The 14,890-nt window shown below is 63.1% G+C and overlaps 1 protein-coding gene across 1 annotated transcript; it reads left to right on the top strand.

Annotated features, from left to right (window-relative positions):
* Positions 1-7,861: 7,861 nt before the first annotated feature.
* On the top strand, positions 7,862-14,615 carry LOC135408511 (nuclear receptor-binding protein 2-like; the record flags this gene model as incomplete). The annotated part of the gene is made up of 7 exons (XM_064643637.1): positions 7,862-8,619; positions 10,173-10,274; positions 10,669-10,758; positions 12,326-12,366; positions 12,462-12,556; positions 13,908-13,932; positions 14,503-14,615. Coding segments are annotated over exons 1-7 (574 nt in total), but the record flags the coding sequence as incomplete, so codon positions are not given.
* Positions 14,616-14,890: the final 275 nt, after the last annotated feature.

Genomic DNA, 14,890 nt, shown 5'->3' with positions numbered 1-14,890 from the left:
CCCCTCGGTGACCCGCGGGACAGGGTTTAGGTGTCCCTGTCCCTGTCCCTGCCCCTCGGTGACCCGCGGGACAGGGTTCGGATGCGGGACAGGGTCCGGGTGTCCCTGTCCCTGTCCCTGCCCCTCGGTGACCCGCGGGACAGGGTTCAGGTGTCCCTGTCCCTGCCCCCCGGTGACCCGCGGGACAGGGTCCGGGTGTCCCTGTCCCTGTCCCTGTCCCTCGGTGACCCGCGGGACAGGGTCCAGGTGCGGGACAGGGTCCAGGTGTCCCTGCCCGGGGCCTCGGCCCTCCCGGCTCATGTTTTTTCCCTCTCCCGTGTTTTCCAAAGCGATTTCTGTGTCGCAACAGCCACCCCTCCCTGCCCGGGGTGCGGGGAGGGAAAGGGGCCTCGGTCGGGGCCGGGGGACGAGGTTTGGGGGCAGAACGGCGGGACCAGCACCGGCAGAGCCTGCAGGATCCGTCCCTGCTGCCCGGGGGGTGTCCCCTGCCCAGCACCCCCTGATCCTGAGCCCTGATCCTGATCCCTGATCCTGAGCCCCGAACAGAGCCCCGAACAGAGCCCTGGACAGAACCCTATTCCCTGCTCAGCCCCATCCTGTTCCCTGCTCAGCCCCATCCTGTTCCCTGCTCAGCCCCATTTTATTCCCTGCTCAGCCCCATCCTGTTCCCTGCTCAGCCCCATCCTGTTCCCTGCTCAGCCCCGTTGTGTTCCCTGCTCAGCCCCATTGTATTCCCTGCTCAGCCCCATTGTATTCCCTGCTCAGCCCCATTTTATTCCCTGCTCAGCCCCATCCTGTTCCCTGCTCAGCCCCGTGGCCCCACAAATCCCCCCCATCCCCAGAGCGAGTGGGGGCACGAGGGGTGGGGTGATGGGGGCACGAGGGGTGGGGTGATGGGGGCACGAGGGGTGGGGTGATGGGGGCACACAGTGAGTGAGGAATCCTGGAATGGTTTGGGTGGGAAGGGAGCACACAAACCTCCCTGCCCTGGGCAGCAGAAAAGCCTCTCCCCATTGCTCCAGGCCCTGCTCCTGCCTCATCCCACAGCTGCTCTCCCGGCCCCAAATCCTCACCCCTGAGCCCATTCCTGCTCCTACCTGATCCCACAGCTGCTCTCCCAGCCCTAGATCCTCATTCCTGTTCCTGCCTCATCCCACAGCTGCTCTCCTGAACCCAAATCCTCACCCCTGAACCCATTCCTGCTCCTGCCTCATCCCACAGCTGCTCTCCTGAACCCAGATCCCCATCCCTGTTCCCATTCCTGTTCCTGCCCGGTCCCACAGCTGCTCTCCTGACCCCAAATCCTCACCCCTGAGCCCATCCCTGTTCCTGCCTGGTTCCACAGCTGCTCTCCCAACCCCAAATCCCCATCCCTGAGTCCATTCCTGTTCCTGCCTCATCCCATGGCTGCTCTCTGACTCCAAATCCTCATCCCTGTTCCCATCCTTGTTCCTGCCTCATCCCACAGCTGCTCTCCCAGCCCCAAATCCTCATCCCTGTTCCTGCCTCATCCCACAGCTGCTCTCCCAGCCCCAGATCCTCATCCCTGTTCCCATTCCTGTTCCTGCCTCATCCCACAGCTGCTCTCCCAGCCCCAAATCCTCATCCCTGTTCCTGCCCGGTCCCACAGCTGCTCTCCCGGCCCCCTGAGCCCATTCCCGTGCCCGGTTCAGCCCCGGCTGACGAGAGAAGCTCCAAAGGATCGATTTATGGGAAGCTGCCACCCGATCCTCGGTCGGGCTCCAGTGCCCGGTCCCGGGGGCCGGCCCTTTCTGGCAGCGGTGCCCCCCGGCAGCAGCCCGGGACCGCGGGGAGGGGGCCGGGGGTGCCCGGGGGTGCGGTGCCGGTGCCCTTTGTCCGGCCGGGCCGGGGGGTGCCCGGGGGTGCTGGGGAGGGGGCCGGGGGGTGCCCGGGGGTGCGGTGCCGGTGCCCGGGGGTGCGGTGCCGGTGCCCTTTGACCCGGCCGGGCCGAGGGGTGCCCGGGGGTGCGGTGCCGTGTCCTTTGTCCGGCCGGGCCGGGGGGTACCCGGGGGTCCGGTGCCGTGCCCTTTGTCCCGCCGGGCCGGGGGGTGCCCGGGGGTGCCCGGGGGTGCGGTGCCGGTGCCCGGGGGTGCGGTGCCGGTGCCCCTTGTCCCGCCGGGCTGGGGGGTGCCCGGGGGTGCCCGGGGGTGCGGTGCCGTGCCCTTTGTCCCGCCGGGCCGGGGGGTGCCCGGGAGGTGCTGGGGAGGGGGCCGGGGGTGCCCGGGGGTGCGGTGCCGGTGCCCTTTGTCCCGCCGGGCTGTCGGTAATGCCCCGTTTATTCACCCGCGGGGGCGGCCCCGGGGCTGCAGCAGCTGCCGGGGGTCGGTTTTGTTCTCCCTCCCCCGGCAGAGGACGGGGCTCGTTCGTGTCCCCACGGAGAGGGGGCTGTGCCCCCCCCGCGGGCCCGCCTGCTCTTCCCACCCCCTTCCAGAGGCTCCCGGATCCCGGCGGATCCACCGGGATGGCCCCGAGCACCGGGATGGCCCCGGGGCTCCCAGGGCAGCTCATCCGGGGCTGGGAGGGACCACCCCGGGCTCCTGCTGCGGGTCCCCGGGACGGGATGGGCTTTAGGGTCCCTCCAACCCAAACACCCCGTGGTTCTGTGACAGTTCTGTGGTTCCCGCTGGCTCTGGGTGCACTGGGAGGCTGCTGGGGTCACTGGGATCACCAGGAAGGCTGCTGGGGTCACTGGGGTCACTGGGAAGGCTGCTGGGGTCACTGGGGTCACTGGGATCACTGGGATCACCAGGAAGGCTGCTGGGATCACTGGGATCACTGGGAGACTGCTGGGGTCACTGGGAGGCTGCTGGGATCACTGGGAAGGGTACTGGGATCACTGGGATAACCAGGAAGGCTGCTGGGGTCACTGGGGTCACGGAGAAGGCTGCTGGGGTCACTGGGATCACTGGGGTCACTGGGAAGGCTACTGGGATCACTGGGGTCACTGGGAAGGCTGCTGGGGTCACTGGGGTCAGTGGGGTCCCTGGGGTCACTGGAAGGCTGCTGGGGTTACTGGGATCACTGGGAAGGCTGCTGGGATCACTGGGGTCACTGGAAGGCTACTGGGGTCCCTGGGGTCAGTGGAAGGCTGCTGGGGTTAGTGGGATCACTGGGATCACTGGGGTCACTGGGATCACTGGGAAGGCTGCTGGGATCACTGGGGTCACTGGGGTCACTGGGGTCACTGGGGTCCCTGGGGTCACTGGGGTCACTGGGATCACTGGGAGGCTGCTGGGGTCCCTGGGGTCACTGGGGTCCCTGGGGTCACTGGGGTCACTGTGGCCAGCGGGGCCAGCCGGCGCCGTCCGTGCTGGGCTGTGTGTGGGCACGTGGAGCCTGTGCCGGGCAGGAGGGGGAACAGAGGGGGCTTTGTGTGCCCAGGGCAGGAACTGGGCCACGAGCTGCCCGGGCACACCCTGCCAGCGAGCTGGGGGTGCTGAGCCCGCCCCGAGCCCGGGGGGGGCAGTCCCGAGGGAGGGGTCAGCCCCCAGAGCTGAGGGGGTCAGTCCCAAGGGAGGGGTCAGCCCCCAGAGCCGGGTGAGCCCCTAGAGTTGGGTGAGACCTCAGAGTTGGGGGGATCAGTCCCCAGGGAGGGATCAGTTCCCCAGAGCTGGGTGAGCCCCCAGCCCCAGCAGCAGGATGAGCCCCCAGCCCTGGGGGGATCAGTCCCCAGAGCCGGGTGAGCCCCCAGAGCTGGGTGAGACCCCAGAGCTGGGTGAACCCCCAGCCCCAGCAGCAGGATGAGCCCCCAGAGCCGGGTGAGACCCCAGCCCCAGCAGCAGGATGAGCCCCCAGCCGTGGGGGGATCAGTCCCCAGGGAGGGATGAGCCCCCAGAGCCAGGTGAGACCCCAGAGTTGGGGGGATCAGTCCCGAGGGAGGGATCAGCCCCCAGAGCTGGGTGAGACCCCAGAGTTGGATCAGCCCCCAGAGCTGGGTGAGACCCCAGAGCCGGGTGAGCCCCCAGAGTTGGATGAGCCCCCAGATCCGAGTGAGCCCCCAGAGCTGGGTGAGCCCCCAGCCCCAGCAGCAGGATGAGCCCCCAGCCCTGGGGGGATCAGTCCCCAGGGAGGGATCAGCCCCCAGAGCTGGGTGAGCCCCCAGAGCTGGATGAGACCCCAGAGCCAGGTGAGCCCCCAGCCCCAGGGGCAGGATGAGCCCCCAGCCCTGGGGGGATCAGTCCCCAGGGAGGGATGAGCCCCCAGAGCCGGGTGAGCCCCCAGCCCTGGCAGTGGGATCAGCCTCAGCAGCAGGATGAGCCCCCAGCCCCAGCAGTGGGATCAGCCCCAGCCCCAGCAGCAGGATGAGCCCCCAGCCCTGGGGGGATCAGTCCCCAGGGAGGGATCAGCCCCCAGAGCCGGGTGAGCCCCCAGAGCCAGGGGAGCCCCCAACCCCAGCAGTGGGATCAGCCCCAGCAGCACCACCAGCCCCAGCAGTGGGACCAGCCCCAGCCCCAGCAGCAGGATCAGCCCCCAGAGCTGGGTGAGCCCCCAGCCCCAACAGTGGGATCAGCCCCAGCAGCAGGATGAGCCCCCAGCCCTGGGGGGATCAGTCCCCAGGGAGGGATGAGCCCCCAGCCCCAGCAGTGGGACCAGCCCCAGCCCCAGGAGCAGGATGAGCCCCCAGAGTTGGGGGGATCAGTCCCCAGGGAGGGATCAGCCCCCAGAGCTGGGTGAGCCCCCAGCCCCAGCAGTGGGACCAGCCCCAGCAGCAGGATGAGCCCCCAGCCCTGGGGGGATCAGTCCCCAGGGAGGGATGAGCCCCCAGCCCCAGCAGTGGGACCAGCCCCAGCCCCAGGAGCAGGATGAGCCCCCAGCCCTGGGGGGATCAGTCCCCAGGGAGGGATCAGCCCCCAGAGCTGGGTGAGCCCCCAGCCCCAGCAGCACCACCAGCCCCAGCAGCAGGATGAGCCCCCAGAGTTGGGGGGACCAGTCCCCAGGGAGGGATCAGCCCCAGCAGCAGGATGAGCCCCCAGCCCCGGCAGGGAGTGTAAGAGCAGGCGGCCTCTGCTCCCCCTGGGCAGGAATCGGCTTCCAGTGGGATTTATTTGTTGTTTATTCAGTTGGTTGTTGGTGTGTTCAGTGGATTTATTTGTTGTTTATTTAGTTAGTTGTTGATGTGTTCAGTGGATTTATTTATTATTTATTCAGTCAGTTGTTGATGTGTTCAGTGGATTTATTTGTTGTTTATTCAGTTGTTGATGTGTTCAGTGGATTTATTTGTTGTTTATTCAGTCGGTTGTTGATGTGTTCAGTGGATTTATTTGTTGTTTATTCAGTTGTTGGTGTGTTCAGTGGATTTATTTGTTGTTTATTCAGTTGTTGGTGTGTTCAGTGGATTTATTTGTTGTTTATTCAGTCGGTTGTTGATCTGTTCAGTGGATTTATTTGTTGTTTATTCAGTTGTTGGGGTGTTCAGTGGATTTATTTGTTGTTTATTCAGTTGTTGGTGTGTTCAGTGGGATTTATTTGTTGTTTATTCAGTTGGTTGTTGATGTGTTCAGTGGATTTATTTGTTGTTTATTCAGTCGGTTGTTGATCTGTTCAGTGGGATTTATTTGTTGTTTATTCAGTCGGTTGTTGATGTGTTCAGTGGATTTATTTGTTGTTTATTCAGTTGGTTGTTGATGTGTTCAGTGGATTTATTTGTTGTTTATTCAGTTGGTTGTTGGTGTGTTCAGTGGATTTATTTGTTGTTTATTCAGTCGGTTGTTGGTGTGTTCAGTGGATTTATTTGTTGTTTATTCAGTTGTTGGTGTGTTCAGTGGATTTATTTGTTGTTTATTCGGTTGTTGGTGTGTTCAGTGGATTTATTTATTATTTATTCAGTCGGTTGTTGATGTGTTCAGTGGATTTATTTATTATTTATTCAGTCGGTTGTTGGTGTGTTCAGTGGATTTATTTGTTGTTTATTCAGTCGGTTGTTGGTGTGTTCACTGGATTTATTTGTTGTTTATTCAGTCGGTTGTTGATGTGTTCACTGGATTTATTTGTTGTTTATTCAGTCGGTTGTTGGTGTGTTCAGTGGATTTATTTGTTGTTTATTCGGTTGTTGATGTGTTCAGTGGATTTATTTGTTGTTTATTCAGTCGGTTGTTGATGTGTTCAGTGGATTTATTTATTGTTTATTCAGTCGGTTGTTGGTGTGTTTACACCCAAAAGCACCGTTGCTGTGCTGGTGCCAGGGGGGTGACTGTGCAACAGGGGCACATTTGGTGACAGGGGGTGACTGTGCAACAGGGGCACATTGGGTGACAGGGGGGTGACTGTGCAACATCCACGGTGTGCACAGCAGAGCACCGGGGTCGGGTGCTCGGGAGAGCCCTGAATTGGTTCCCAGTGGTGGCTGGAGGTGGGTCAGACAAACCAGTGACAGAAACCAGTGAGACAAACCAGTGACATAAACCAGTCACACAAACTAGTCACATAAACCAGTGACACAAACCAGTCACATAAACCAGTGAGACAAACCAGTCACATAAACCAGTGACACAAACCAGTCACCCAAACCAGTCACATAAACCAGTGACACAAACCAGTGACACAAACCAGTGACACAAACCAGTCACATAAACCAGTGACACAAACCAGTCCCACAAACCAGTCACACAAACCAGTCACACAAACCAGTCACACAAACCAGTCACACAAACCAGTTACATAAACCAGTGAGACAAACCAGTAGACAAACCAGTCACACAAACCAGTCACACAAACCAGTCACACAAATCAGTGACATAAACCAGTCCCACAAACCAGTGACACAAACCAGTCACATAAACCAGTCACATAAACCAGTGACACAAACCAGTCACAGAAACCAGTCAGGCAAACCAGTCACACAAACCAGTGACACAAACCAGTCACATAAACCAGTGACACAAACCAGTGACACAAACCAGTGACACAAACCAGTGACACAAACCAGTCACCCAAACCAGTGACACAAACCAGTCACACAAACCAGTGACACAAACCAGTCACACAAACCAGTCACCCAAACCAGTGACACAAACCAGTGACACAAACCAGTGACACAAACCAGTCACATAAACCAGTGAGACAAACCAGTGACACAAACCAGTCACCCAAACCAGTCACCCAAACCAGTCACACAAACCAGTGACACAAACCAGTGACACAAACCAGTGACACAAACCAGTCACACAAACCAGTGACACAAACCAGTCCCACAAACCAGTGACACAAACCAGTCACATAAACCAGTGACACAAACCAGTAACATAAACCAGTCACACAAACCAGTGACACAAACCAGTGACACAAACCAGTGACACAAACCAGTCACACAAATCAGTGACATAAACCAGTCCCACAAACCAGTGACACAAACCAGTCACACAAACCAGTGACACAAACCAGTCACATAAACCAGTGACACAAACCAGTGACACAAACCAGTCACATAAACCAGTGACACAAACCAGTGACACAAACCAGTCACCCAAACCAGTCACACAAACCAGTGACATAAACCAGTCACCCAAACCAGTGACACAAACCAGTGACACAAACCAGTCAGATAAACCAGTGACACAAACCAGTCACCCAAACCAGTCACAGAAACCAGTCACAGAAACCAGTGACACAAACCAGTCACAGAAACCAGTCAGGCAAACCAGTCACACAAACCAGTCACATAAACCAGTGACACAAACCAGTGACACAAACCAGTCACATAAACCAGTCACATAAACCAGTGACACAAACCAGTGACACAAACCAGTCACATAAACCAGTCACACAAACCAGTGACACAAACCAGTCACCCAAACCAGTCACAGAAACCAGTCACAGAAACCAGTCAGGCAAACCAGTCACACAAACCAGTCACATAAACCAGTGACACAAACCAGTGACACAAACCAGTCACATAAACCAGTCACACAAACCAGTCACATAAACCAGTGAGACAAACCAGTGAGACAAACCAGTCAGACAAACCAGTGACACAAACCAGTGACACAAACCAGTCACAGAAACCAGTCACCCAAACCAGTCACCCAAACCAGTCAGACAAACCAGCCACACAAACCAGTCACATAAACCAGTGACACAAACCAGCCACACAAACCAGTCACATAAACCAGTCACATAAACCAGTCACCCAAACCAGTCACATAAACCAGTCCCACAAACCAGTCCCACAAACCAGTCCCACAAACCAGTGACACAAACCAGCCACACAAACCAGTCACATAAACCAGTCACATAAACCAGTCACCCAAACCAGTCACATAAACCAGTCCCACAAACCAGTCCCACAAACCAGTCCCACAAACCAGTCAGGGCTGTGCCGTGAGCTGCTCTTGTGCCACCTAAGGGTAAAACAGAAACGGGTTTTGCTCTGTGGGTTGCCCGTGGGGCAGGGGGTGCCGTCCCATCCTGGGGTCCCCCCAGACCACCCCCGTCCCCCCAGCACGTCCCTGGGGGGTCTCCCCCCCTCCCTGCCCGCAGGTGAACCAGGGGAACATGCCGGGCATCCAGAGCACCTTCCTGGCCATGGACACGGAGGAGGGGGTGGAGGTGGTGTGGAACGAGCTGCTCTTCACCGACAAGAAGGCCTTCAAAGCACACGAGGTGAGGGACCCCCCCGGGGGTCCTGAGCCCCCCCAGCACCTTCCCCTGGCAGGGTGGGCTCCTCCCTGCCCTGTGCCTGCCTCGTTAGCCCCCAAAGGCAGCTCCAGTGTCCTCCAGACCCCACCCCAGTGTCCCTGGGACCGGGGCACAGCCCCTTCCCAGCTCTCAGGGGTGTCCTGTCACCTCCCAGGACCTGCCACCTCCCCTGTCCTGCCATGTCCCAGGACCTGCCACATCCCAGGCTCTGTCACATCCCAGACCCTGCCACCTCCCCTGTCCTGCCACCTCCTCTGCCCTGTCACATCCCAGACCCTGCCACCTCCCCTGTCCTACCACCTCCCCTGTCCTGTCACATCCCAGACCCTGCCACCTCCCCTGTCCTGTCACATCCCAGGACCTGCCACCTCCCCTGTCCTGCCACCTCCCCTGTCCTGCCACTTCCCCTGCCCTGTCACATCCCAGGACCTGTCACATCCCCTGCCCTGCCACCTCCCAGGCCCTGCCACCTCCCCTGCCCTGCCACCTCCCCTGTCCTACCACCTCCCAGACCCTGTCACATCCCAGGACCTGCCACGTCCTAGGCCCTGCAACCTCCCAGAACCTGCAACCTCCCCTGTCTTGTCACTTCCCAGACCCTGCCACCTCCCCTGTCCTGTCACCTCCCCTGCCCTGCCACATCCCAGGACCTGTCACATCCCAGACCCTGCCACGACCCCTGTCCTGCCACATCCCAGGCCCTGCCACCTCCCCTGCCCTGTCACATCCCCTGTCCTGCCACCTCCCCTGCCCTGTCATGTCCCAGGACCTGCTACCTCCCCTGTCCTACCACCTCCCAGACCCTGTCACATCCCAGGACCTGCCACATCCTAGGCCCTGCAACCTCCCAGAACCTGCAACCTCCCCTGTCTTGTCACTTCCCAGACCCTGCTACCTCCCCTGTCCTACCACCTCCCCTGCCCTGTCATGTCCCAGAACCTGCAACCTCCCCTGCCCTGTCACATCCCAGGCCCTGCCACCTCCCCTGCCCTGCCACCTCCCCTGCCCTGTCATGTCCCAGGCCCTGCCACCTCCCCTGTCCTGTCACCTCCCCTATCCTTCCACATCCCAGGACCTGTCACATCCCAGACCCTGCCACGACCCCTGTCCTGCCACATCCCAGGCCCTGCCACCACCCCTGTCCTGTCACATCCCAGACCCTGCCACATCCCCTGTCCTGCCACGACCCCTGTCCTGCCACCTCCCCTGCCCTGTCACCTGCCCTGCCCTGTCACATCTCCTGTCCTGCCACCTCCCCTGCCCTGCCACCTCCCCTGTCCTGTCATGTCCCAGGACCTGCCACGTCCCCTGTCCTGTCATGTCCCAGACCCTGCCACATCCCCTGTCCTGTCACATCCCAGGACCTGCCATGTCCCCTGTCCTGCCACCTCCCCTGCCCTGCTACATATCCCCTGCCCTGTCACATCTCAGACCCTGCCACCTCCCCTGTCCTGCCACCTCCCCTATCCCCTGCCCTGCCCTGCCCTGTCCCTGAGGTGCCCCCCGTGTGCCCCCAGGAGAAGATCAAGACCATGTTCGAGCAGCTGGTGCTGGTGGATCACCCCAACATCGTCAAGCTGCACAAGTACTGGCTGGACGTGAAGGACTCCAAGGCACGGGTAGGGGGGTCCCGGGGGGTCCTGGGGGAGCGGGGTAGGGGGGTCCCAGGGGGTCCCAGGGGAGTGGGGTGGGGGTCCCAGGGGTCCTGGGGGGAGCAGGGTGGGGGTCCCAGGGGAGCGGGGTAGGAGGGTCCCAGGGGTCCCGGGGGGAGCGGGGTAGGGGGGTCCCGGGGGGTCCTGGGGGGAGCAGGGTGGGGGGGTCCCAGGGGGAGCGGGGTGGGGGGGTCCCAGGGGAGCAGGGTAGGGGGGTCCCAGGGGAGCCCAGGGGGGAGCGGGGTGGGGGGGGTCCCGGGGGTCCCAGGGGAGCAGGGTGGGGGTCCCAGCTCCGGGCCCTGCCCCAGCAGCCCCTGAGCCCTGCAGGGCCGGGGGGCTGACCCTGCTGCCCCCTGCCCAGGTGATCTTCATCACGGAGTACGTGTCCTCGGGGAGCCTCAAGCAGTTCCTGAAGAAAACCAAGAAGAACCACAAGGCCATGAACGCCCGGGTGGGTTGCTGGCAGCTCAGGGGGTGTCCCGGGTGAGGGGGGGCTCCAGCAGCACGGGGAGGGGCTCTGGGATCCCCCAAGGCAGGGCAGGGGGGGGTTGTTGCCCCCTGGGTCACCCCAGGACCCCGCTGTGGGGAGGGGGCTGGAGCAGGGGCAGAGCTGCCCCAGGAGAGCCCAGACCGGGCCCTGCTGACCCCGAGGTGGGAGCACCAGGGGTGGGGGGCACTGTCCTGGGGAGCTCTGGGTGCTCCCACCACCCCACCAGGGCTGGAACAGGGTACAAGGGACCAGTGTCACTGCAAACCCACTGCCCAGCCGTGGTGTGAGCTCCTCCAGGACCCTCCATCCCACCCTCTGCACCAGCCCAGGTGGCTCCAAGCCCCATCCAACCTGGCCTGGGACACTCCCAGGGATCCAGGGGCAGCCACAGCTCCTCTGGGCACCCTGTACCAGGGCCTCACCCCCCTCCCGGGGAGGGATTTCTCCCCAGTATCCCACCAAACCCTGCCCTCTGTCCATGGAAAGCCTTGTCCTGGCACTCCAGGCCTGTGTCCAAAGTCCCTCCCAGCTCTCCTGCAGCTTTGAGCCTTTGCTGGACTCTGGGAACAGGGGGAACAGGGGGCTGCTGGGGTGGGACAGCGTGGGATCCATCCCTGAGCCTGGGCAGGGCACATTCCTGTCCCTGGGAATGGATGGGATCCATCCCTGAGCCTGGGCAGGGCACAGGGGGGTGTCCTTTTCCTGGGAATGGGTGGGATCCATCCCTGAGCCTGGGCAGGGCACAGGGGGGTGTCCTTTTCCTGGGAATGGGTGGGATCCATCCCTGAGCCTGGGCAGGGCACATCCCTGTCCCTGGGAAGGGGTGGGATCCATCCCTGAGCCTGGGCAGGGCACAGGGGGATGTCCCTGTCCCTGGGAATGGGTGGGATCCATCCCTGAGCCTGGGCAGGGCACAGGGGGGTGTCCTTTTCCCCGGGAATGGATGGGAAGGACCCTGAGCCTGGGCAGGGCACAGGGGGGGGTCCTTTTCCCTGGGAATGGGTGGGATCCATCCCTGAGCCTGGGCAGGGCACAGGGGGATGTCCTTTTCCCTGGGAGTGGATGGGATCCATCCCTGAGCCTGGGCTGGGCACATCCCTGTCCCTGGGAATGGGTGGGATCCATCCCTGAGCCTGGGCAGGGCACAGGGGGATGTCCCTGTCCCTGGGAATGGGTGGGATCCATCCCTGAGCCTGGGCCGGGCACAGGGGGGTGTCCCTGTCCCCGGGAATGGGTGGGATCCATCCCTGAGCCTGGGCAGGGCACATCCCTGTCCCTGGGAATGGGTGGGATCCATCCCTGAGCCTGGGCAGGGCACAGGGGGGATGTCCTTTTCCCTGGGAATGGGTGGGATCCATCCCTGAGCCTGGGCAGGGCACAGGGGGATGTCCCTGTCCCTGGGAATGGGTGGGGAAGGACCCTGAGCCTGGGCCGGGCACAGGGGGTGTCCTTTTCCCCGGGAATGGGTGGGAAGGCCCCGTGGGATGCCCCGGGTGTCCCGGCTGAGCGAGCCCCGGTCCCTCTGCAGGCCTGGAAGCGCTGGTGCACCCAGATCCTCTCGGCTCTCAGGTACAGCCGAGCCCTCCCCCGGCTCCCTCCCCTGCCCAGGGGGGTCCTGGGGGGTCCCGGCTGTGCTCAGGACCCCCCCCCGTGTGCCCCCCCAGCTTCCTGCACTCCTGCGAGCCCCCCATCATCCACGGCAACCTGACCAGCGACACCATCTTCATCCAGCACAACGGGCTCATCAAGATCGGCTCGGGTGGGTCAGCGCCGGCCCCCGGCCCCCAGCCCATGGGAAACTGCGGGAATGGGCGGCCCGAGCCGGGAATGGGGGCCCAGCGCCGCCGGGGGGGCTCGGCAAGGGTCGGCTCGGGGCTCAGGGGCACCCAGGGAACAGGGGGGGAATGGGGGGAAAAGGATCTTTGGGGGCTCAGGAGCACCCAGGAACATGTGGGGGAAAGGGGGGAAGGAGCTTTGGGGGCTCAGGAACACGGGGGGAACAGGGGGAAGGAGCTTTGGGGGCTCAGGAACACCCAGGGAACAGGGGGGGGAACGGGGGAAGGACCTTTGGGGGCTCAGGAGCACCCAGGGAACAGGGGGGGGAACAGGGGGGAAAAGGATCTTTGGGGGCTCAGGAGCACCCAGGGAACAGGGGGGGAAAAGGGGAAGGACCTTTGGGGGCTCAGGAGAACCCAGGGAACAGGGGGAAGGATCTTTGGGGGCTCAGGAACACCCAGGAGCACATGGGGGAAAGGGGGGAAGGAGCTTTGGGGGCTCAGGAACATCCAGGGAACAGGGGGGGAAAGGGGGGGAAGGAGCTTTGGGGGCTCAGGAACATCCAGGGAACAGGGGGGGAAAGGGGGGAAGGAGCTTTGGGGGCTCAGGAACACGGAGGGAACAGGGGGGAATGGGGGGGAAGGAGCTTTGGGGGCTCAGGAGCACCCAGGGAACACGGGGGGAACAGGGGGAAGGACCTTTGGGGGCTCAGGAACAGCCAGGGAACAGGAGGGAACAGGAGAAGGAGCTTTGGGGGCTCAGGAGCACCCAGGAAACAGGGGGGAAAAGGGGGAAAAGGACCTTTGGGGGCTCAGGAACACCCAGGGAACACGGGGGAACAGGGGGAAGAACCTTTGGGGGCTCAGGGACACCCAGGGAACACGGGGGGAACAGGGGGAAGGACCTTTGGGCCACGGGGAGAGCTCAGGGTGCCCTTGGATCCCCTTGGATTCCCCTCCCCGGGAATAATTCCGGGCAAATTTGAGGGGAATAATGGGAAAGGTTCGGGCGGGGAAGGGAGGGAAGGGGCGGGAGGATGGGAAGGGAGGGGAGGGAAGGGCTGTGTGGAGGGGAGGGGAGGGGACGGGAGAGGAGGGGAAGGGAGGGAGGGGAGGGAAGGGCAGGGGGGGCAGCGCCGGCTCCGGTCCGAGGGCTCCGAGGGGGTCTCAGGACGGGGACGGGGGTGGTGGTGGGGGGGGTCCCGGCCGGGCAGGAGCGCCGGGAGCTCGGGGGGGTCCCTCTGGGGTCCCCCCAACCCTCGGTGTTCCCTCCTCTCCTCCCGGCGCCCCCCTCCCCGTCCCGCCCGGTCCGGACCATCCTCGGCGCTCCCCCAGTTTGGCACCGGGGTGTTTGCCAACGGTGAGTGTCCCGCGGCCCCCCCCGGGTGCCCCCGGCCCCGGGGGGACCCCCCGAGCCCCCCAGGGAGGCTCCAGGCACGGGGGGGGTCCTGGGCTCTGCGAGGGGGGGGGGACTTTCATCCCTCCGGGAATTGCGGCTCCTGTGTGGGACGGGGGGCGGCCGGGGGGGGGACTCGGTGGGACACATGGACCCCCCCTCAGACCCCCGTGGGTGGGCAGGGGCACACCCAGACCCCCCCTCAGAGCCCCCGTGGGTGGGCAGGGGCACACACAGACCCCCCCCTCAGAGCCCCGTGGGTGGGCAGGGACACACACAGACCCCCCCTCAGAGCCCCCGTGGGTGGGCAGGGACACACACACAGACCCCCCCCAGAGCCCCCGTGGGTGGGCAGGGGCACACACGGACCCCCCCCCCTCAAAATGGGTGGGCAGGGACACACACAGACCCCCCCCTCAGAGCCCCCCGTGGGTGGGCAGGGACACACACAGACCCCCCCTCAGAGCCCCCATGGGTGGGCAGGGCACACCCAGACCCCCCCCCCGAGCCCCCCATGATCACGCCCCCCCCCAGCCCTCCCGGACGACCTGAGGAGCCCCATGAGGATCGAGAGGGAGGGAGCTGCGGAACCTGCACTTCTTCCCCCCGGAGTACGGCCGTGAGTGGGGGGGGAAACACGGCCGGGAGTGGGGCTGGGGGGTGGGAAACACGGCCGGGATGGGATGGAATGGGGGGGGGAATGGGGGAAACACGGCCGGGAGTGGGGGGGGAATGATGGGGAAACACGGCCGGGAGTGGGGGGGGGGAATGGGGGGGGAATGGGGGAAACACGGCCGGGAGTGGAGGGGGTGGGGTGGGGGTGGGAGGGGAGGGGAGGGGAGGGGATGGGATGGGAGGGGATGGGATGGGGGGAATACAGCTGGGATGGGAGTGGGGTGAGATGGGGGGTGGGATGGGATGG

This window comes from Pseudopipra pipra, unplaced genomic scaffold (assembly GCF_036250125.1).
Source record: "Pseudopipra pipra isolate bDixPip1 unplaced genomic scaffold, bDixPip1.hap1 HAP1_SCAFFOLD_496, whole genome shotgun sequence".
NCBI classification, from domain to species: domain Eukaryota; kingdom Metazoa; phylum Chordata; class Aves; order Passeriformes; family Pipridae; genus Pseudopipra; species Pseudopipra pipra.
The sequence above is the reverse complement of the archived record's forward strand: the minus strand, read 5'-3'. Positions and strand labels throughout refer to the sequence as shown.